Source organism: Scardinius erythrophthalmus (genome assembly GCF_964197995.2).
Source record: "Scardinius erythrophthalmus genome assembly, chromosome: 16".
NCBI classification, from domain to species: Eukaryota; Metazoa; Chordata; class Actinopteri; order Cypriniformes; family Leuciscidae; genus Scardinius; species Scardinius erythrophthalmus.
In genome coordinates this window covers 37,566,886-37,591,935 of record NC_138236.1, presented here as the reverse complement: position 1 = coordinate 37,591,935, position 25,050 = coordinate 37,566,886, and the positions used below count along the sequence as shown (strand labels likewise).

General features: G+C 40.2%; 1 protein-coding gene across 1 annotated transcript in view; it reads right to left on the bottom strand.

Annotated features, from left to right (window-relative positions):
* grik2 (glutamate receptor, ionotropic, kainate 2) overlaps window positions 1-25,050 on the bottom strand; it is a 229,396-nt gene that overhangs the window by 62,271 nt on the left and 142,075 nt on the right. The window contains exons 8-10 of the mRNA XM_081388117.1: window positions 16,848-16,955; window positions 14,015-14,128; window positions 154-360 (exon numbers count right to left, since the gene is read on the bottom strand). Coding sequence (XP_081244243.1) covers window positions 154-360; window positions 14,015-14,128; window positions 16,848-16,955 — 429 coding nt within the window. The remainder of the gene's footprint in view (window positions 1-153; window positions 361-14,014; window positions 14,129-16,847; window positions 16,956-25,050) is intronic.

Sequence of the window (25,050 nt, the reverse complement as noted above, 5' to 3'; positions counted from 1 at the left end):
TGGGGGTGTCCAAGTCTATACACTGTATATTCACATTTATGATTTGAAAGGGGGCCAATTTTGCTCAACCTTGCAGGGTTGTACGGAAAGATGTGTGGGAAAAGAGCCAACCGTGCAAATCAAAACAGTGTTGGACGGTGGAGTCTGACTCACGTGGTCCATCAGTTCTCGGACCATGCCGTTCCACTGGCCCGTGCTTTCCTCCTGCGCTCCGTACTTGCCGTCCTCCACCAGTCGCAGCTCGTAGGAGAAGCCCAGGATAGCGGCCAGCTCTCGCAGCAGGTCGATGCAGAAACCCTCGAAACGATCGTTCCTGTACAGTGGCTTATCCGACTTCTTGAACATCACGTAAGGCTCTGCCTGTGGAGGGAAAACACATTGTGCTCGGAAACATGTCTGATATATACGTCTGATAGGGCTTGCGCAGTCACAGTGAGTGACGTATCACCTCAAGCAAGATGTCATGCACCTCAATATGATATAATATAATATAATAATATTAAAAATAATCTGACCAAACATAATTCATTTTCACAATTATTTTTGATTAATATTTTAAGAAAATGTTTTAGTGTTTTTATCTACACAATGAAAGTTATGTTTGGACACCAATGTTCTTCAAAACATCTTTTGTGTTTCACAGAACAAAGAAATGTGATAACACGTAACTTAAAGCCTTTTTTATACAATGCATTATAAAAGTATTTTAATGCATTAATTATGCCTTGTAATGCTTTGCATGGTTTCATGAAAAATTACACAGTTATAATGCATTATAATATTTATCTATTCATTGTTACACCTTTAGAGAGTACATTGAATTAAAAAAACATGGCAAACAGCCAATTTCAGCAGTAACAAGGAATCTGCAAATGTTATAATACATTTTATCTATATATAATGCATTATAATGCAGATTTGGAACAACACGAGGGTGAGTAGCCTAAATGATGACGATTTTCATTTTTAGTTGATCAATCCCTTTAACATTGTGTTAACTATTGTGATGCATGAGCAACAAATAAGCAATTTCTGAGACAGCTGATCTTGGCAATAAGAATGCAGATATCTGGTTTAGACTACAGGAAGCTGGTGTGAACAGATCCCTCAATACCAGCGAGATTCGGGAAGATTTGTCATGCCAGGGGAGCTTCAGCAGAGACAGAGATAAGCGCTTGCCCGCCCCCACGCTGCTCACCGCCTGCATATTCACAGTCCTAATGAACCAATGAGAGCCAGCCTGTTCACAGCAGGAGCCCGGCACAGAAACAACACTTCTTCTCATGCATCAAAGCATCATGTATGTACAAACTATTTTTGCTTTTTCAACGTTTTAGTTTTTTAATTTTTGCTTAAATTCTCTGAGCTTTGAAAAGCTTGCCAGTTCAGCCACCTTAAGGCTCGTCCAGACCGAGGGCATCAAAACGCAAAAAGCATGTCAGTCATGCTTATAAAACATGATATTTCTGAGGAAAATTGGAACAAAATATAATTATCATCAATGGACATGAAATGCACCCTATATTGTAGAATTACTCCTATACTTGTTTTGTTGTATAGAAATAACTAACCTTTACAGTTTGCTGATATTCAAGTTAGACAAACTCTGAAAGTGTATCATAAATTTAATGTACTGTTAATTCTGAGCTATTACTGTTAATTCTAAGGATCCACAAATAAAAGACATTATCATTTTTAAATTAATAAAACTTGATTTATTATGTTTGATGACTTTAATTTAACAACTTTAATTGTTAGTTGATACAAAATTTGTTTTTATTACATAAGTTGAGTATACTCAAAAAAGTCTTGAAACTGGTTGCATCATGTTTTTTCATTTGCAGTGTGCATGGACTGCAATTATTTTGTCTGCAAAAATTCAAAGAGCAATGGTAAATATGACTACACCTTAAGTCATTAGGTTTGATTAGACATATCAAATACTTAATCTTTAAAATCATGTATATTATTCAGTTAAAAGTTTTACTTGAATTACGCTAACAATACAATTTGTAATGACCTCCCTATTGAACCATTTTTGCTTTGTAAGCATTTTCATTTCACATCTTCCATGTAGTAACAATATTACCTGTTGTTATTAACATCTACACTATATCAACAAAAGTATTGGGACACACTTCTTAATAATTTAATTCAGGTGTTTCAATCAGACCCATTGCCACAGGTGTATAAAATAAAGCACCCATTAAGTCTGCATTTACAAAGATTTGGGTCGTTCTGAAGAGCTCAGTGATATTGTGATAGGATGCCAACTTTTCAGTTTGCAAGATTTCATCCCTGCTAGATATTTCACGGTCAACTGTAAGTGGGATTGATGCCAAATTGCCAACACACTGCTGATTCCATAGCTGAAGAAACTTCCATTAATATCAGCACAAAAACTGTGCGGCGGGAGCTTCATGAAGTGGGTTTTCATTGGCAAGATGCTGCATACAAAGCTCACATCACCAAGTACAATGCCAAGCGTCGGATGGAGTGGTGTAAAGTACACCGCCACTGGGGTTGTTTGGTAGAAGGGGTATTATGGTGTGGGGTTGTTTGGTGGAGGAGGGGTTATGGTGTGGGGTTGTTTGGTGGAGTGGGGATTATGGTGTGGGGTTGTTTGGTGGAGGAGGATTATGGTGTGGGGTTGTTTGGTGGAGGGGGGCTTATGGTGTGGGGTTGTTTGGTGGAAGGGGTATTATGGTGTGGGGTTGTTTGGTGGAGGGGGGATTATGGTGTGGGGTTGCTGGGTGGAGGGGGGATTATGGTGTGGGGTTGCTTGGTGGAGGGGGGTTATGGTGTGGGGTTGTTTGGTGGAGGGGGTGGAGGGGGATTATGGTGCGGGGTTGTTTGGTGGAGGGGGGATTATGGTGTGGGGTTGTTTGGTGGAGGGGGTTGAGGGGGGATTATGGTGTGGGGTTGTTTGGTGGAGGGGGGATTATGGTGTGGGGTTGTTTGGTGGAGGGGGTGGAGGGGGGATTATGGTGTGGGGTTGTTTGGTGGAGGGGGATTATGGTGTGGGGTTGTTTGGTGGAGGGGGAATTATGGTGTGGGGTTGTTTGGTGGAGGGGGGATTATGGTGTGGGGTTGTTTGGTGGAGGGGGGATTATGGTGTGGGGTTGTTTGGTGGAGGGGGGATTATGGTGTGGGGTTGTTTGGTGGAGAGGGATTATGGTGTGGGGTTGTTTGGTGGAGAGGATTATGGTGTGGGGTTGTTTGGTGTTGTTTGGTGGAGGGGGGTTATGGTGTGGGGTTGTTTGGTGGAGGGGGGTTATGGTGTGGAGTTGTTTGGTGGAGGGGGGATTATGGTGTGGGGTTGTTTGGTGGAGGGGATTATGGTGTGGGGTTGTTTGGTGTTGTTTGGTGGAGGGGGGTTATGGTGTGGGGTTGTTTGGTGGAGGGGGGTTATGGTGTGGGGTTGTTTGGTGGAGGGGGGGTTATGGTGTGGGGTTGTTTGGTGGAGAGGGGTTATGGTGTGGGGTTGTTTGGTGTAGGGGGTTATGGTGTGGGGTTGTTTGGTGGAGAGGGGTTATGGTGTGAGGTTGTTTGGTGGAGAGGGGTTATGTGTGGGGTTGTTTGGTGGAGGGGGGTTATGGCGTGGGGTTGTTTGGTGGAGAGGGGTTATGGTGTGGGGTTGTTTGGTGTAGGGGGTTATGGTGTGGGGTTGTTTGGTGGAGAGGGGTTATGGTGTGGGGTTGTTTGGTGGAGAGAGATTATGGTGTGGGGTTGTTTGGTGGAGGGGGGTTACGGTGTGGGGTTGTTTGGTGGAGGGGGGTTACGGTGTGGGGTTGTTTGGTGGAGGGGGGGTTATGGTGTGGGGTTGTTTGGTGGAGGGGGATTATGGTGTGGGGTTGTTTGGTGGAGGGGGGGTTATGGTGTGGGGTTGTTTGGTGGAGAGGGGTTATGGTGTGAGGTTGTTTGGTGGAGGGGGATTATGGTGTGGTTGTTTGGTGGAGAGGGGTTATGGTGTGGGGTTGTTTGGTGGAGGGGGGATTATGGTGTGGGGTTGTTTGGTGGAGAGGGGTTATGGTGTGGGGTTGTTTGGTGGAGGGGGGTTACGGTGTGGGGTTGTTTGGTGGAGGGGGGGTTATGGTGTGGGGTTGTTTGGTGGAGAGGGGTTATGGTGTGGGGTTGTTTGGTGGAGAGGGGTTATGGTGTGAGGTTGTTTGGTGGAGGGGGGGATTATGGTGTGGTTGTTTGGTGGAGAGGGGTTATGGTGTGGGGTTGTTTGGTGGAGAGGGGTTATGGTGTGGGGTTGTTTGGTGGAGGGGGTTATGGTGTGGGGTTGTTTGGTGGAGGGGGGGGTATGGTGTGGGGTTGTTTGGTGGAGGGGGGATTATGGTGTGGGGTTGTTTGGTGGAGAGGGGTTATGGTGTGGGGTTGTTTGGTGGAGAGGGGTTATGGTGTGGGGTTGTTTGGTGGAGGGGGGGTTATGGTGTGGGGTTGTTTGGTGGAGAGGGGTTATGGTGTGGGGTTGTTTGGTGGAGGGGGGGTTATGGTGTGAGGTTGTTTGGTGGAGGGGGGATTATGGTGTGGGGTTGTTTGGTGGAGGGGGGATTATGGTGTGGGGTTGTTTGGTGGAGAGGGGTTATGGTGTGGGGTTGTTTGGTGGAGGGGGTTATGGTGTGGGGTTGTTTGGTGGAGGGGGGGGTATGGTGTGGGGTTGTTTGGTGGAGGGGGGATTATGGTGTGGGGTTGTTTGGTGGAGAGGGGTTATGGTGTGGGGTTGTTTGGTGGAGGGGGGGTTATGGTGTGGGGTTGTTTGGTGGAGGGGGATTATGGTGTGGCATTTTGGACAATGCTATGCATCCACCTTTGTGGGAACAGTTTGGGGAAGACCCTGCTCTATTGTGTGACCCAGTGCATAAAGCAAGGTCCATAAAGACATGGTTGGATGAGTTTGGTGTGGAAGAACTGGACTGTCCCGCACTGAGCCCTGACTTCAACCCAACCAAACTAAATGGGGTGAATTGATACAGAGATTACGAGCCAGGCCTTGTAATCCAACATCAGTGCCTGACACCACAAATGCTCTACTCTCCGAAATCTTGTGGAAAGCCTTCCAGAAGAGTGTTAGTAGTTATAGCAGCAAAGGGGGACTAACTCCATGTCATTAAAGTCCCTGTTGGCTTAATGGTCAGGTGTCCCAATAGTTTTGTCCATGTAGTGTATCTGGAATGCTAGGTTCAGACACATAACCCAACCGCTTATATCATAGAAGTGTTTTTAAATAGTTGACCTACAGGATGACACAAAACCTTGCTTTGCCATCGCATTCGATTTTGTCACTGCGCACCTGTTATCATTATTGCTTTCATCATAGTGTTAATTAGTGGTGTTTAATAAGGCAAGCATCTCTATTATTATTTCTCATCCTTAGGATTAATCAATAAACAAACCTGTAACACTAAATTCAAGTCAAGTCAAACACCTTTATTTTTGAAGGGCTTTATATAATAGAAATGTTTTCAAAGCAGATTCACAATAGCACACATTTGCGCTACAGATATTAATGGTACCTCAAACTATGCAGCATTCATTTATCAGCTGGTAAAACTGCTGAAACAAATCCTTTAGATTTACAATGAAGGAAGGACTTAATCCATATCTAAAAAACAGAATATCACAGAGATTAGGGGTGGGCTCTTTTAGAAATGGAGCCACCCAGAACAGCTCAGCAATAACATAGCAATGTACTTAAGAACTCAGAACATCCTGCACAGCAATGCCCTAGCAACCACTCAGAACACTTTAGTAACTGCATATCAATGCCTTATCAAACACTCTTAGCAACACGGTGAAAACCCTTAGCCACCGCATAGCATCATGACGGAGAGTTTCTATAGGAATGCACCAGTCACAATTTATTTTGTGTAAAGTAAAATCATAATTTCATGAGTCAGGTCATGAATTCTGCTTCACTAAATTCAGTTGCTCCACCGTTCATGGTGCATGAGCTCTAAATCAACACAGAGCCAATAAGAGCTTTTACATTAGAGCTCTGAGATGTTAGTGGACTGGTAACCTGTATTGCTTCCAGCTCAGTCAGAGCTACCTTTAGTTTATGAGCACTGACCGCATGCTCCTTCAGGCCTGTAGCGTTCAGGTCAGATTTTCATTGGCCGAAAGCAGTGTCAAATAACCCCATTGAGCTCTTTGTGCTTGAGCATTGTTCGTACATGTGTGTATTTCCATGGAAACAGTGCAGAAGTTGGAGAGGGTTGCTCACAGGGAGCGATAATATTTCATAACTACCTGAGCTTTTTAAACACACACAGTGCTTTGACTTATCGCTGAAGCTGAATACTCACTGAGCACTGCGGCTTTCTTTTCCATTTGGCTTTTGTTTGTGATTGGTTTTACATTCAGCTGGGTTTCATTTAGAGTGCCAAACTCAAACATCTGTGAGATCTACCAGTCTGCGCAGCCAACATATCGCTCAGACGACTGACATTTAGCTTGCAAATGGGTTTTTAATTAGCTTCAGTGATTTTACAATTATTTTTGATCAATCTTAAAATGCATCCTTTGGCATTGTCATTTTTGTCTTTTTCTGTTACTTGTTCTCTATTCTTTCCTTCCAATGGAAATGTCAATTTGTGATGAAAGACAGGAAGCGAGAGAGTGTATACCTGAAAGCTCGTCTCTGTGTGTGTACGCGTGTTCATGCCAAACAGAAAGCAGATAATTCAAGGTCAGAAAGCTGCAGTGGCTGATGGGTAGGACAGCTTCCCACAAATCTGAGAAAGGTGCATTTTAATATCTGAAAATGCTCCAGAATGCTTTGAAATACTTGTGAAACTTTTCATGGAAAAATAGCAGGAGATGCATTATGTTTTCAGAAGTGCCAGAAGTCTTTGATTAATGTTGCCGAAAACCTGCTATTTCTGCATCACAAACCACCCTTGATCAACAATACGAATCTGGAGACCTCTGCACTCCTAAAACACTTGAGTGACTTCAGAAGTTTGTTAAAAGCAATTTTGTTTCTTCTTGAGATCTATTTCATATTGAATACATTTTGGGCAACTCTGCAAAAGCTCTCAGGAGTATGCATCATTTTGCAAAAAAAAAAAAAAAAAAAAAAAAGATATTATATTTTGCCCATTTGGAAATGAAGGCCATTTGAAGACCATTAAGATATTTTGCACTGCAACATTTTTATGTGATAATAATAGAATAATTCAAACATTACGGCCCACAGAGGGCAACAGCACATTTTTAAGGGTAGGACTGCACTACCCCAGGCCTATTGAGTACACTATACCATCAAAAGACCCAGGACAACAGCCGCTACACTGACGACACTGATACGGTATGTTATGAATATAAAATAATAATAATAAAATCAATATTTGACATAATATTTTCTTTATTTTAATTCTGTAGTGCAAAGTAACCCAAAAATGTTCTTAAGTTTTGCAAGATTGTTTTTAAAAGCATTGCACACTCAATTTACTCTTCTTAGTATAATCTATGTATTGCTTAGTATGAATCTATATGTTTTGGAAAACAATATATTTTGTACAAACAATAATGTAAATCAGCTGAAGCCTAACAACTGTGCGATTCTTACAGTCTGTCGAAGTCCAACTGCTATTACTACCAAAATTGTCCCTAAACATTTTGGCCGGCCAGGAACCTAAATACACTGCTGTATTTGCACTCAGTTCTGTTTGCTATCATTAAATTCTATCATTCATATAACATTCCTCCTACACATAGATTAATCGTTTTTGGGTAACACTGTATTTCAATAGTCCACTTTGGACATTCTACTAACTACAGTATAAGTAACTTTGGAAATACATGTCAGCTAACTCTCATTATTATTAGAGTATTAGTAGACTATTTTAATGCTCCCAGAGTAGAAAATCTAAGACAAGGACAACGTTTAATCCGAATATAGCTTTCTAATAAACCTAGAATTGTATACTATGAATATTGTCGGCTCTTTGATGAACTGATTATATTCCTCTGTGTTTGCTAAAAGCAGAAATGTAAATGCAATGTTACATGTCTGTCTAAGAAGCATCTAAACTGCCTAAGACAATTTATACCACAACGTCCCCTGGAAAAACAAATATTGCATCTAAACTCATAAAAGAGCAATTGAGAGAATTAAAAGTCTAATTAAACCAGCAATCCATTCAGCAGCTGGGAGAGAAACTACCGTACCCCTAAAGGCTAAGTTACCTTCCATTACTTGCCATCTAATTAAAAACTTGAATATTTTGACTCCTGGAAACAATGGTACTGGCTCAAGCAAACCTTTTTTTTTTTTTAAATAAGCCCCAGTTTTATTAATTGTCCAGTTCGCTGTGTAGCAGTGCACATGCAGAGTAATATCTGGAGGTGAAGGGGCAATTGAATCCAGTAGCAAAGCTATAGAAGACACTGCACTGCTGCGTCCTGAACTCAACAACCCTAGACTGCTGGTTAAAATTGTAACACTGAAATTTTATTCATTCAGCTATTAATCACAGATTTGGAGAACAAAACATCCTGGAAGATGAGGAAATAAGACAAAATCGAACTGTATTGTGAAATGTGAGTTAACTATTCATCAACTGATGTGTACTGCATACAATACTAGCAACCAATATCTGCCTGGAAACAAGATCACAAAGCCAACGTTTGTCTGGATACTCAGGCAAGGTGTGTGTAAGCACTAGGAAATGTAGCTTACAGAAATTTCCATAGGAGAAAATGTGTACACAAAAAAAAAAAAAAAAAAAAAACCACTGATTTTAACAAATATTAAAACAAGGCACCATTATGAATGGTCTGATGCAAAGTCAGTGAACAGATATAGCAGGGTGACAAATTAGTTGCAAAAATACCACCAAAATTCAATACACAGTGGTGTTTCGTTACTAAACATTTTTTAACAAATTGCTTGAGTGAATGATTCAATGACCCATTCATAAAGACAGTCACTTTCTTCATTCCTGAACAAATCAGCCTTTTTGAAGGAATTGGTTGAATGAATGAGCAGATGACTTACTCATTTAAAGGGGTGGTTCGGGATTTTTGACATCGGACCTCATTTTTAAGTCAGCCTGGTTGTTATTCATTAGTGGAGACATTTTTTTTTTTAAATTATCCATTCCTTATATTTGGATAGTTAGCCGATGCTAGGCTAGCGCGAGTCAAGGGTAGATGTTAGCCAGCCATTAAAAACCGTTTTACCCACTCCACAGTGCACCAAACGCAAATCAATTATAACACTAGACTATCGATGCAAATGTCCGTTGAGAGAATAATGTTAGAATTCAAACTTACCTTTCATCACATTGCATTAGTTATAATTTGTTCCCTGTAATCATAAGCCTTGTCTACAGCAGCAGCGGAGTGATATTGATTACCTAGGCAACCGAGTGAGCCGGTACACACATGTACTACACACACTGTAGTGCGCTTCTTTTCTGTGTTTACTTTTTGCCGCATTACTAACTGGAGCAAAGTAAAATTCCGCAGCTGCTGAGAAACTAGTTCCTTTGGGATCATTGAGATGAAAGGTAAGTTTGATTTCTAACATTATTCTCTCAACGTACATTTGCATCGATAGTCTAGTGTTATAATTGATTTGCGTTTGGTGCACTGTGGAGTGGGTAAAATGGTTTTTAATGGCTGGCTAACATCTACCCTTGACTCGCGCTAGCCTAGCATCGGCTAACTATCCAAATATAAGGACTGGATAATTTTTAAAAAAAAATGTCTCCACTGATGAATAACAACCAGGCTGACTTAAAAATGAGGTCCGATGTCAAAAATCCCGAACCACCCCTTTAAGGTGGCTTTTAAATGACTTGCTGCAACCTAATGTCAGCTTTAGTTTATATATTATTGTTATAGTTTTAGTTTCTATAGTCAATATTTTATTTTATCTCATGACATTAATCATGCAATTGTAAATGCAGTGTAAATGCATTCATACCACCTCTACAAAACATGACACATTCATTTAATAAGGTTAGAAATATTGTCCTTAAACAAAAAAAAATGCCCCTTGAATTATTTTAAGAGGGCACATATTCATTTCTGTCACTCCTGTACAGTCAATTGAAGTTTCTGCTTCCTATAACAGTGATAAGGTCTCTCAACTCATCTTTCATTACTTTTTTTTTTTTTTTTTAGAAATGTAAGCGCAAACCTGCAGCATGTTTGCTCACAGCCTATTAATAACAATCCCCTTTCTGCAGCAGCACAATGACGGCTTCAGAGGCAAACCTGAGGGCATTAAACTTTCATGTAAGGACTGACATTCAGCGCTTAGCATTCACCCCTCCCAGCAGTCTCCTCTCACACCTTCTCTCCTTTCATTCATGACAGCTTTGATCCTTGGCCGCCTGACTCACACAACTAGCATTTGTAGCATTTAATCCATTCTGATCGGTCACTGAGAGAGAATAAAAACTCACACTATACCCAGTTTAATGAATTGCATTTTTTGCCTTGAATTTATTTTGTTTATTGACAAAAGTAAACTCAAAAGTAAGAAGGAGGATCTTGGAGTCCTAATGCACATGTAAGTTAAACTACTTTATCTGACATAATGATTAGAGATGCACCGATACTAAATCTCTCCACCGATACTGATAACCAATTATTCAGAATATCTGCCGATACCGATAGTTTGGTTTTCTTAAGGAGAATAAAAATCTCTCCCAAGTTAATGCTGTAAACTAGAGTGAACCATCTAATTTGGTACATGTCTTCATGACAAATGTATTTAAACATTTAACAGTTTAAATACAATTAACAGTAATTAAAGCTCCTTTGTATAGCTAACTAACAAACTTTTCAACGGTGGGGGAATTTGTGCATACGTTCTAATTTAAAAACTGTAAATATGTTCCAATATTTGAAACAGTTCGACAGCAAGTCCATCACCAGAAACATTGAGTGATGCAACAGAGAGGGAATTTAGAGGCATAGAGCAGTGAAGACATTTTCCTTTTTCATTTTCTGACTCAGAATACTGTCGTTCTGCATGATCAAAGGGACAAAAAATGAAGATGTGGAAATTCTGAAATGCCACAAATGTCAATTGACTGACTGTTTCCTGTGACATTAAACCCATTAACCTCTATGTTGTCATTTTGTTTTCATCTATTCAATCAAAATGCAATTTTAATGCAAGTTTGTGACATTGTTTGACACAACACATCAGCTTCTGGAATAATCCCGGGGTCGGGAACCTATGGTACGTGTGCAAACGTCACGGGGCACGTGAGCAATAGCGAGAGACGTGCATGCATTTTATTTAGATAAATTCCTTCACACCAGCATCTACATTTTGAGGTGATCATTCCTCATTGTCACACAGTGATACTAAGGGAGCTATAAACAGGGGTGCACAAATCTTTTTTGGTCTGGTTTCAAGGGTGCACCTGGAGATGCTGCTTGGTACTCACACTTTACGCAGCACATTTATCCTAAAAGCTGGACGAAAGTTTCGGAAGCAGTGTGCAGGTGTGATTGACATAACGTGAGGTCGTATTTATTTTTTCACGTGCGAAAATTTCGGACGCGAATTTCGGATTCAGTGTGCAAGGACCTTAAACGTAAAATAACACTACTTGTTCACTGTAGAAATTAAACATAGGTTCATCTGATGTATTTGTTGCTCTTAGATTTCAGAAAAAAAAAGAAAAAAAAGAAATTACAGCTATCAGTGTTACAGATTTTTAACTAAGTATACAAAGTCCTGAATATTCCACACACACACACACACATACAATGACAGTGATGAGCAAAATACACCATTCACGTACACATGCAGGTTCAGAACAGGTTCCTTCATCAGGAAATCTGTTATTTATGAAAATAAACAAAATTAGGCTTTAAAAAAACGTTTCAGAAATATTTACAATGCTGCACTATTTCTATGTCAGTCCTCAAATAAGGCAGTTGGAATAAAGTGTTGATGTGAAATGATTATGCTTAAATACAATGTGTTATACAATTCTAAATGCATTAAATTAGTCACTTAATGACTAAAAGTTTACCAATTTATTCTATAAACCCGTAGAAATTCATTTAGGAAACCCTTTCAATAGCTCAACTCCTAGCAGCAATAAGACTGAATGGACAATAACAAAGATAGCTAACAGCTGTTTCTCAGATGTTTCTCCTCAGAAAAAGGTCCCACTATAGAGATTGAAAAGGATCAGTCTGTGCTCAGATTTGCCAAAATGCCAAAATCTGCAATTTACTAAAAATTCATTGAAACATTTCACCACAAATTATCCCAAAAGCAAATGATCTGTGCTATAATATCCATATACACTTTATAGATCATTTGCCACTAAGGAATGAATTAGTCACCCAGAGGAAACCCATGCCAAATCTATCCATAGTGCTGAGCCACAGTGCCACACAATTTGGAGTATGTGTTCAATAAAAATACCCGAAAAGTCAATAACTTTGACAGGCATATTATTATTAATTTTATCATTATTATTTTAAATTTTCATATTAGAAATGTATTAACATAAAACAATATATATATATATATATATATATATATATATATATATATATATATATATATATATATATATATATATATATATATATATATATTTATTTATTTATTTATTTATTTATTTATTTATTTATTTATTTATTTATTTATTTATTTATTTATTTATTTATTTATTTATTTTTAATCACATTTCTATTTCCCTCTGCTAAAGCAAAATGACTGAGCTAAATAAGCTAACACTGGCATCTCACATATGAACAAATTTACAATTCGGACGGGGGGTGGGGGTAAAAATTGGTATTGGACAACACTATTTTTTTTCAGTGGATACTTAAAGTGCACTTGGAAAATATACTTAAGCATATTTAGTTTTTTAGTATTTTTAAAGTATTTAATAGGCTACTCTATCAAAAGAGTACAAGCCTTAGAATAATTATACTTTTCTTAAGTCTGATCAAACATTTAAGTAAAAGAAAGCCAAATATACTTAGACTGTTCTGTACACTTGTAGTAGATATAATTCTTAAGTATATATCAATCAAAAGATTAAGTACAAGTATAAGCTGAGAATACTGAAGTATAATTTTGTTAAGTATTTTGTCTCCAATAAGTACATAAAAAGTAGACTGAAAGTATAATCTATCATTTTTAGTTTAAAAGAAGCATGCTAATAACACACTTGAAAAACACCTAACTTATAGAACTGATGCTTAAAAAAGAACAGTGAGATACTTCAAAGAGTAGTTCACTTATACAATAGTCTGTATACAAGAGTTTTCTAAGTTTATTCCATCAATAAGCACGGCATCGGAACAGATGACAGGAACAAAGCTGCTATCCTGATTGGTGGTGAGAGACCGGAATGGTTTGAACAGCCTCAAACCACAAACCTTGAGTGCTTCGTCACTCAGGGACTATGATAGTGCAATCTGACATGAGTGAGCTGCCTTTACCTTCAACTATCAGAGAAGTGAGAGAAAAGAGCGTGAAGGAGCAATATAATATAATATTATAGAATTTAGTGAGAGTTGTCAGGGTCTGCTGTCAGTGTCAGTGGCATAGTGTCAGTTTAAGATAATTTTAAAATGCTATTCCACACAATTTGTCTCAAATAAATTGTATGAGGTAAATGAAACAACAACAACACATGAAAACCAGGAACACAGCAGTGAATAGTGCAATGTACAGTACAATACTGCAAATACGGAACCCGTTTCACTGCAGTTCATTTTATTTTATTTTATTTTACTTTATTTTATTTAAGCATAAACCTTATACATTTGTGTTACATATATGCTTTAAAAAAAATTGGCAAAATATATCCTCTGAAAACAAGTTCTCAAGCAAAGTATTATTATGTGGATGTTTAGATTTTTAAAGGTAAAATAAGACAAAAATACTGATTAAGAAAATTATGTCTATATTTATTTTATACACACTTACGGACAATAACTGAAGTAGTATGCATGCAAACTAGAAGAAATAAAGTGCATAGAAGCAATAAAATATTTTATTTACCAGTATAGTGGACACCACAAGCGATCTGTTGGCGAGAGAGTCAGTCACATTGGCTGCCTTTCCCTTCTGGTTGTCCGTCATGTTCAAACCACTTGCATGATCCCATGTCCCAATCTGCAAAAAAAAAAAAAAAAAAAAAAAAAAAATATATATATATATATATATATATATATATATATATATATATATATATATATATATATATATATACACATTTTCATAAATCTATGACATGATACAAAAAAAGAGAATAAATTCCTCAATAAAAATGATAAAGAGCACGTTCAAACATCCAACGAGTTCTCTTGTAGGGCCATAGGATCTATAAAACAGTTCCCTTTCGAGGGAGCTCAGTGCTGAGACAGAATATTGACGCAATGAGAATGCTTTTTGTGTGGCTGCATCTGAAGCACTTGCCATCATCTAAACCATACCCTCTGGACTTGCGAGTTCAAGATGCTAACGCTGAAATTTATTGAGTTCCAAATCAAGTCTGGCAACCGTTTTTTTACAATAGAAGATGCTTACTTTCTCAATCCATCCTTCCTCAACACAGGAAGTTCTTCAGGTTTGCTTTTGGGGGCAAAGCTTACCATCATCAGGTTATTCCGTTCGGCCTACCCTCGTCACCAAGCACCTTCACAGAGTGCATGAATGCAGCTCTGGCTCTGTTGCGATTCTAGGGAAATGCTCAAGCACATTTACGACTGATTTATTCTAGCTCAGTCTGGGCACTTGAGGTACTTGGGGTTTAGACTACACTCAAAGAAGAATGTGCATTCTCCATTACAGAGAACCACTTTTCTAGAATAGATTTTGGGACTCGACTACGATGCAGGCACATCTGTCTCCTGCTCGTATCAAGTCGATTCTCTCAGCCATAGGCAAGATCAGGCTAGGCTAAGCTGTCACTGTTTCAGAGACTGTTGGGACTCACGGCAGTCGTGTCCAACGTGATTCTTTTGGGCCTTCTAAACATGAGACCATAGCAGTAATGACTCAAGACCAAGGGGTTTCACATCATCAGGGTTATGCGTAGAAGTCTGATGCTTCCCTCATGTCCTACAACACATCGGTAGTCTCATTCATAAATCACTTGGGGGGTCTGCGGTCGTGATCTCTATGCACCAGATACTCCTCAGGGCGCAGGGAAAGACGCTCTCGGTGAGGGCTGTTTACATCCCTGAGCACCTGAATCAGGAGGCAGACATCCGGCCCGGAGAATGGAGACTCCAGAAACAGCTGATTAGAGGTAGTTCGGCCAGGCGGAAGTGGACTGTTTGCAAACAACGCACTGCCCGCTCTTTTCTCCCTCATACAGCCAGTTCCGTTGGGGCTGGATGCCATGCTTCAGACATGGACAAGGCTATGCCTGTGCACTTTTCCCCTGATCGCTCTGCTCCCAGTAGTTCTAGAGAGGGTTTAGCTCCTGAGGGGGATCAACACTTGAACTCTGATCTCTCAACTAAAGTTGTTGAGACCATTCTTAACTCTAGAACTCCCTCCACAAGGAAACTATATGCCTTATAGAGGAAACTCTCTTCATTTTGACCCAGTTAACTGCCCGGTTGGTTCAGTGCTGGAGTTCCTTCAGGATCGTTTTTCTCCTAGGACAACACATAGGCAAATAGATTGTTGAGGCAATTTCTGTGGCTCAAGAGGCGCGTATTTTTCCTTTGTCCTAAGTCATCAGAGCCCATTCTACTAGGAGTGTGGTTTCCTCTAAGGCATTGTTATCAGGGGTTTCCTTTCAAGATGTTTGTGATTTGGCCGGCTGGTCCTCTCCATACCCCTTCATCAGGTTCTATAGCCTGGTTGTGGAATCTACCACAGGCTCTCAAGTGCTTGAGACTCAGGTTTTACGCTTGTTACAATTCACAACTTTTAGGCAGGCATTTGTGCAGTATGGCGTAGTGGGTGTGGATGTTCCCAACATTCTGAAGCAGCGTTGAGTTCCCTTGAAAGGGAACATCTCAGTTACGACTGTAAAACTGGTTCCCTGAGAAGAGAACAAGATGCTGCGTTGCTTTGTCATACTTCCTGCATGCCTCGGAGTGACTTACTTCAGCCTATAAGAAGCTGAAGATGTTTGGTCCGGTAGTCCTTTACAACTGCCATCTGTCATGGGACTATCTGTCATGGGACACGCAGAAGCGTTCGCATAACGTCAACATTCAGACGCAGTGTCTCATTCCCGTCTCAGGGAACCAGGGTTGCAGTCCTAAACGAGACGTTTTAGTGAATATTGTCTGGGTTCTTTAATCATTGGGACATTATCTGTACAGAGGGTTAGATGATGTGAAGACCATGTTATCATGCACAAGAGAGCAAAATGGAGAGATGGAAAAAAGAGAGTGAGTAAATGAGAATTGCTTCAGCGGACCAAAGGACTGCAATCCCATTCCTCCCTTCTCAAACCCGTCTCATTTACTTCAGAGGACCCTCTTGAGAACTGACAACTCAAAACAAGATGACAAAGTGCAGTCGTTCACACACGTTCAACCATCAAAAAACAAAGTACTTCAGAAAACACACAGCCTGTAGCTTGTAATTGCAAATCACCTGTTTAATTCAGACTTCATAAGGCTAAAGGGCTACTGAGGGCCTTATTATTAATGGGATAAATTATTCATGAAGGTGCAGACACATGTGGAAGAGAACTGGGAGGTTAGAGGCTCTCTGTATATGTGTGTGTGTGTGGGGAGGAGGATTTGTATTGCCTGTCATTAAGTGGCTGGGTAAGTGTGTGTATTTTCAGGTGTACACACATTTGTCCTTATGAAGGACAGCAAGTACATAACTAAGGACATATGAAACCAGAGGAATTCAGCACCTTCTCTAGTCCCTCTTCCCTTAGGCTGATCACATCCAGATCGAAATCTGTCCTCAGGCCGTTGGTCCTGTTGAAATTTATCCGTCCGGTCAAGCCGTCCCAGTGGGCCTGGAGGTTAAAGAAAAATATTCATTGTAGCAACCTGCAACATCCAATGAATTCTTCCTTTCTGGCTAAGCAGTGAATATACATTATTCATCAGAATGTACGGTTCACACTTTGAAAAGTTTTTTTTTTTTTTTTATGTGTTTAAAAAATAAAAATAAAAACGTTTTATTTCAGTTAGTTGCCAAGGAAGCATTTCTCATTTCCATTGAGTTTAACTTGATGTACTAAGATAACTAAAACTAAAAGTGAAATAAAAATTATTAAAACCTATATAGACTTTATGTCTGGGCATTGACACAAATTTCATGATTCAAATTTGACTCACAAGCTTACGATTCAATTTAATTGCATTCTCGGTTAAATTTTTTCAATTCATTTATACATATGCAGTATCAGGAACACATTTTTCTCAAGGGAAAAAAAAATCTCTGAATTAAAGCTGTAAACTACACAAGGATCCATGTCAGTTGGTGTCATAATTAGTCTGTTTATGTCATCTTTTGGCTCATTTCCACTGAGCGGTACGGTACAGTACCGTACCGCTTCATTTTCATGGACTTTTAGTTTGTTTATCCTCATTCAAATGTTTCATTTGTTCTAGTTACCCGCCTTGCTTGAGTTACTATGGTTACTGACATAAGTCATTCTGTTCAGATGTGTATCATTAATTACCCTCGTTTGCCTTCAAACTGGTTAAGTACAAATATAATTAATATGTAATATAGTGCATATCAGAATATCAAAATGTTCCTCTCTAGAGTTATTTTTTCTAGCTAACTAATGAATTTATGGTCAGTTAATGGCTTTTCTGAGGTTAATGTAACATTATGTGTCATTGTTTACAAGCTCATCTTTTGCGATTTAATCACTGAGACATTTCAATAAGTTGTACTGTATATTTCAACAAGGCTTGTGATGTTCATTCATGTCTAGAAATGATGAAGAGATGAACAGTTCATGTGACACTTCAACTATCTTTCATGGCATATTAAAGAGCGACAACCTTATTTATTGTTTGAATTTCATAATAAAATTGACCCTTTTAAAACTTAGACTTTGTTTCATATTTCAAAAGTAACAAGGAACAAAGCTAATTGCATTTTTTTATGGCAGGCACTACAAATAATGTTAAGTCAAGTTTTGTTCACGCATGAACTTAAAACAGCATTGATGAAAAAAATATATTGGGATTTAAGCATGATATGGTTTCGTCATATGGGTTCATCCCAGCCCTAATAAATATGTCAAAAAACTAATAATAATAGCAGAAACGTACAATAAAATTACTAAAACATTAACTAAAATTAATTGAATTAATACAGAAAATATATAAACAAAAACAAATTCATACTAAAATAAAACCAAATCAATGCAATAGTAATTTTTTCATTATTTCTGTCAAATTATGCAAGACAATTATTTTAAAATATGTGAATTTATGATAGATAAAATTCTAGACGTGAAATAAGCTTAAAATATATTATTTTTTAAAAAACATTTTTTTTTTCCTGTGATGCATTTACTGTATATCCACTATATTATATTGTTAGTAGAAAAACAAAATAAACTATTGAGTAAAATGTGCTTTAAAAAAGTATTTCCCGGAGGATCAAAAAGAAACACCTGTAAGCGTTGGATGCAATAATATATTCACACATTCATGTTTAGCTGCATCAGTTCTTTTTCACAGGGACGACTATCTAAAAGGCAGCCCGAGTTGCTCTCAGATTGTAAATTACAGGTCACATTAGTGTGATTTCTGCTATTCACTGTAATTAAAAAAAAAAAAAAAAAAAAAAAAGATATCATACAATGGTACTATGAGAATTCTACGGTCTTCTAGTCAAATCAAGTCAAGTCACCTTTATTTATATAACGCTTTTTACAATACAGATTGTATCAAAGCAGCTTCACAGTGATAACATGAAAATAATACAACAAAGTTTGTTTCTAGAAGAAAATTGCATCATCGTCCACCTTGAATAAGGCAGATCAATAATATTGTTGAATATTAAATGTCCCCAACTAAGCAAGCCAAAAGCCAAGGCGACAGTGGAAAGGAACTAAAACTCCATCAGTGACATAATGGAGAAAAAAACCTTGGGAGAACCCAGGCTCAGTCGCTCAGTTCTCCTCTGGCCAACGAGCGACCAGCGTATGATTATGATCCAGGCAGCATTACAGGTCAGAAGTCAGATTGGATCAGAACATTCAGAATATTAATCCAGTTCCGTCTGGTTGGAAGTCGGAGTCATCACGTTGAGGATCAGTGTGCAGTTGCAGTATGGATTTGTGTTTTTGTACGTGCATGATTCACTGCTGCAATGCATCAGAAAGTTTTTAGTCCCCACAGTGCATATACTGTAAACGATGGATCGGTTTTTAGGTCAGTACCAGGTATCCATCTTGATTAGTGCTCTGGCATTTTCAAAGACGGTGAAATGTCATCAGACTAAGCAGCCCTCTAATTATCATTTCCAACAAAAACCTCGGCACAGCTTCACCAGTCTTTCCGCAGCCCCAGGCTCTACTTGTAGTCTAGACAAAGCAGATCCAGAGGAGGGCAGGGGGTCTGGAGCGGGGTCATCACTAGCACAGATTTGAGTCACTGGCTTACGAAGAGCAGACCACCTGCTTTAATGTATTTATATCTCCCTCACTTTGCCTTTGGTCTTAGCTGGCTGGTTAAGATATCATGCACAGCAAATAAAAGAAGGGTTTTTAGTCTGTCTAAATATAGGCAGCAGAATGACAGGAGAGTTCAGATTAGCCGTCCTAGTTTTCCTGAAAATAGCACGGAGAAGAATCATTTCCATTAGATTAAGATAAATTTGCTGTCTTATGCACGGCAGTGCTCTCACGGAGTGCTATTCCAGGTCAGAAACAAGCAAACGCTTGTAAAAGATAAACCACTTTATTCATAAAAGTAATTTGTCTGGTGCAATTAACATCATTAACACTTGCTGAAAGTTTAATTTAAAGCACATTTTCTATTGATCATGGCATCAATAATGTATTAAACAATGGCAAAAACATTATGACCAGGAATATATTCAGAAACGCTGTGAAGATGAGAGCATTTTCAGCATTTTATAGAGTGGATTGTGGTGCCTGGATCACAGTGGTGGAGAACTGCTGTGAGTCTCTAAACTATGTCAGATTATGGTCATCTGCCGCACCTCTGAAACACAGCACTCAGAGTCAGAGTTCCCAAAAGCATCATTAGCCAACTATGTTCGCAAGTTCCGTCGTTATTTGCATAGTTCAATGAAGTCAGTGTTTCCCGAAACCATCGTTCTAACGAACATTCGCAAACAGCATCAAAAAGTTGTGTAGTTGGAACGACAGATCTCGACCTGTGGTTAGAAGAAGAGTTTCTAGTTTGCATAACGTGGACTTAATAAATCCTTATCTTGAGCAAAATAGCAAGCTGACATTCAGTACAACCTGTCTTTTATTTAGAATACATAAAAATGTCATTTACGTCGTTTAGTTTGTCAAGACATTCAAAGAATCATTTTTGAAGAGTGCGCATGTGTGAACGAGCTCTAGTGTAAGAACGAGCCTATGATTGAATCTGGAAATAAAGCAAAATAACTGAGAAAAATGAGAAATAGTCCTCAGATGCCATGTTCGTAATTTATAGCAAAACATCCAGCTTTAATTCGATCTCAAACAGATTAATTAAAAGTTTTTACTCCACCACGTGCGTGACGTCATTAACCAACGTGGTTGAACGACCACTTAGCGACAATACGGTTTCAGGAAACAGTCGTGACTGGCTAGTTGATTTCTTCAATGATACATCGTACTATGGTAGTTAAGCAGCGAGTTACGTCGTTGTTCGGGAAACGCACCCCTGAGCGACACTTTCTCAAGACCAATTCGCACGAGTGAGTAAAATGTGGCTGATTCGTACAAATTCATACGACCTCACTCGTATGAATTCGTACGATTTGTCTAAACCCCAGTGACGGTTAGGTTTAGGGGTGGGGTCATGGGTAGGTCATTCGTATGAATTCATACGAATTGGGCAACTCGTAAAATAAGTATGATTAAAAAACATACAAATTAGTACGAGTGAGGTCGTATGAATTTGTAAGAATTAGCCACCTCGTAAAATTCGTTGGACACTTTATATGTTGCATGTACACTACTGTTCAAACGTTTGGAGTCGGTGAGATGTTTTCGAAACAAGTATTCTGCATTTATTTGATTAAAAATACCGAAAATATATATTGTGAAACAATTAAAAATACCTGTTTTTTATTTTTATATATTTTAAAATGCAATTTATTCCGTTGATCAATGCTGAATTTTCACCAGCCAGGCACTTAAACCGCAGTGAAGAGCACAGACACAAATTAGGAGCACCTTCTAATCAGATATATTTTTGTCATGAAGTTTTCAGTGTTTTTGGATCAAGTCTTTTATTTTGAAGTTATTAAATTCCTGTTCCCTGTGTATTTTTCACGATTTGGTCTTGTCTTGGTCACGTTTCATGTCATTGTCATTGTCTTCTGTGTCTTGTCATGTGATCCTGCCATGTGTCTTGTCATTGGTTAATCGTCTGTTCATTGTTCACAGGTGTCCCTTGTCTAGTCATTAATTTGTGTATTTAAGCCCTCATGTTTGCCATGTGTCTTGGTCAAGTATTGTTTCCTGTAGTCTGATGTTGTGCAAGTTCATGTTCATGCCTTGGTTTTTGTTGTCATGCCACGCCATGTTTTTGTTTCATGTTTTGTTTTGTTTTATTTGTAATAAACTGCACTTGGGTTCTTTATAACTTGCCTCCAGTGGAATCCCTTTACAGAATACTTGACCTTTACTATGAACCCAGCAGTTGCCCTCCTTTGTCTTCGTCAAGACAACCTCACCATTGAGGATTATGTGCCAGAGTTTTGTGAACTTTCTCACCTGTTGGACTTTAATTATGTGGCCTTCAAGGACATTTTTAGGGTGGGTTTGAATGAGCCTGTTTGCTCCCAGCTGCCTGGGGGGAAAATGCATTGGTCTCTGGCACAATACATGGACTATGCCCTATTATTGAGCGGTTCCTCATTTACTGTTGGTTTTGAGTAGGAGCCCCACAAACCCGCAGTATCTGCCAAGCCTGAGCCACTTCACATCATGCCTGCCAAGCCTGAACCACTTCACGCCATGTCTGCCAGGTCTGAGTCTCTTCACGTCATGTCTGCCAAGTCTGAGTCTCTTCACATCATGCCTGTCACGCCTGAGTCTCTTCACATCATGCCTGTCAAGCCTGAGTCTCTTTACGTCACGCCTGTCAAGCCTGAGTCTCTTCACGTCATGCCTGTCATGCCTATCAAGCCTGAGCCTCTTCACGTCATGCCTGTCATGCCTATCAAGCCTGAGCCTCTTCACGTCATGCCTGTCATGCCTGTCATGCCTATCAAGCCTGAGTCTCTTCACGTCATGCCTGTCATGCCTATCAAGCCTGAGCCTCTTCACGTCATGCCTGTCAAGCCTGAGCCTCTTCACGTCATGCCTATCAAGCCTGAGCCTCTTCACGTCATGCCTGTCAAGCCTGAGCCTCTTCACGTCATGCCTGTCAAGCCTGAGTCTCTTCACGTCATGCCTGTCAAGCCTGAGTCTCTTCACGTCATGCCTGTCAAGCCTGAGCCTCTTCACGTCATGCCTGTCAAGCCTGAGCCTCTTCACGTCATGCCTGTCAAGCCTGAGTCTCTTCACGTCATGCCTGTCATGCCTGTCAAGCCTGAACCACTTCACGCCATGTCTGCCAGGTCTGAGTCTCTTCACGTCATGTCTGCCAAGTCTGAGTCTCTTCACATCATGCCTGTCACGCCTGAGTCTCTTCACATCATGCCTGTCAAGCCTGAGTCTCTTTACGTCACGCCTGTCAAGCCTGAGTCTCTTCACGTCATGCCTGTCATGCCTATCAAGCCTGAGCCTCTTCACGTCATGCCTGTCATGCCTATCAAGCCTGAGCCTCTTCAAGTCATGCCTGTCATGCCTGTCATGCCTATCAAGCCTGAGTCTCTTCACGTCATGCCTGTCATGCCTATCAAGCCTGAGCCTCTTCACGTCATGCCTGTCAAGCCTGAGCCTCTTCACGTCATGCCTATCAAGCCTGAGCCTCTTCACGTCATGCCTGTCAAGCCTGAGCCTCTTCACGTCATGCCTGTCAAGCCTGAGTCTCTTCACGTCATGCCTGTCAAGCCTGAGTCTCTTCACGTCATGCCTGTCAAGCCTGAGCCTCTTCACGTCATGCCTGTCAAGCCTGAGCCTCTTCACGTCATGCCTGTCAAGCCTGAGTCTCTTCACGTCATGCCTGTCATGCCTGTCATGCCTATCAAGCCTGAGCCTCTTCACGTCATGCCTGTCAAGCCTGAGCCTCTTCACGTCATGCCTGTCAAGCCTGAGCCTCTTCACGTCATGCCTGTCAAGCCTGAGTCTCTTCACGTCATGCCGGCCAAGTCTGAGTCTGTTCACGCCACGTCTGCCGCTAAGCCTGTGTCTCTGGACAAGATGGCCGCCGCCACGCCTGAACCTGAGCCTTCAGCAGATTTGGCTGCTGCTAAGCCTGAGCCCTCCGTGACAGCTACACTAACCATTATGGCCACAACCATGTGGTGTGTGTGGGTGGTGCACACATTTGTACTTCACGTCAGGCCTGCCGAGCCTGAGCCTGAGACTTTTCACGTCATGTCTGTTCCTGAGCTGGTATCTATTCCAGCCCATTATCCCATAGCTGCCCCCAAGAAAAACTTTTTTTGGGGCGTGGCGTGGCACCCACGCCACGACCCAGACCTGCCCATGCCATGCCATGACCCAGGCCTATTCACGCCATGCCACGAATCCTGTCCTGTCCCCCTGCACGGGCCTGGCCCACCATCCTTCCCCTGAGACCACCACCCCTCCCCCGAGACCACCACCGCTCCACCACCCTTCTTGAACATTTTTTCTTTTGTTGGGGATCTGTCAAGATTTGGTCTTGTCTTGGTCACGTTTCATGTCATTGTCATGTTTCTGTGTCTTGCCGTGTGATTCCCTATTTGTCATGTGATCCTGCCATGTGTCTTGTCATTGATTAATCGTCTGTTCATTGTTCACAAGTGTTCCTTGTCTTGTCATTAGTCTGTGTATTTAAGCCCTCATGTTTGCAAATGTGTCTTGGTCAAGTATTGTTTCCTGTAGTCTGATGTTGTGTAAAGGCGGGCATACACTGTGCGATTTCCGTCCGATTTTGAGCTGAATTCTGACTCGTGCGACTGTTTTTCGGGTCGGGCCGATTTTCAGCTTTGTCGTGCGTCGTTTGTCGTGCAGTGTACAGTGGGAAACGAGAGGCGATTAACCTGTCACGACCGGCAATCGGATGGTCGGATGAATTTCTGGCATGTTAGAAATTTTGGTCGCTCCTCGTGACTATATCGCACAGTTGAAGCAGAGCTACAAACCGATTGCCCTAAACTCAGTGTTTTTTCCCTCACTGCGCCTGCGCGAAAACAGTTTCATCTGCAGCAAAAAAAAAAAAAAAAAAAAAGGGAGGTCTTTAAGTTCTGTAGTTCAAAGCAAATTACTGTTGCTTACCTCCAGATCGTGTTGCAAAATGGATTAACCATCACTTCTTCCAAGCCACCTGCGATGTACACTTTGCCGCTTTTATTGTTAAAAAATTTTCACTGCTGAATTATTGCAGTGTTCGGACATATTATAGACTGTTAATAATTAATTATATGTATATAATTCATTGTAATCGACCTAAATGTTTTAGACAATTTTTAATGAGGAGAAGTTAGCTTCTATGTAATACTTTATTATCCTCACAGTGCGTTGGTTATGCGGTGATGCGCTATGAAATTGTTGCGTGGCAATTTAATTAGAATAGCCTATCACTTTAATTATAAAAGCTAGGCCTTCCCTATTATTATTAATAATAATACAATAATACTAGCCTACTAATAATTTAATATATAAATTGGAAATGCTAAATCTTCTTGATATTGATAGCTGATGCTTGTTTTGACAATATCTCTGGATAGGCTACATGATATCATCCATAGGCGCAACCCGGCACGAGGGTTTATGGCGCTGAATCGTGCATATTTCACAC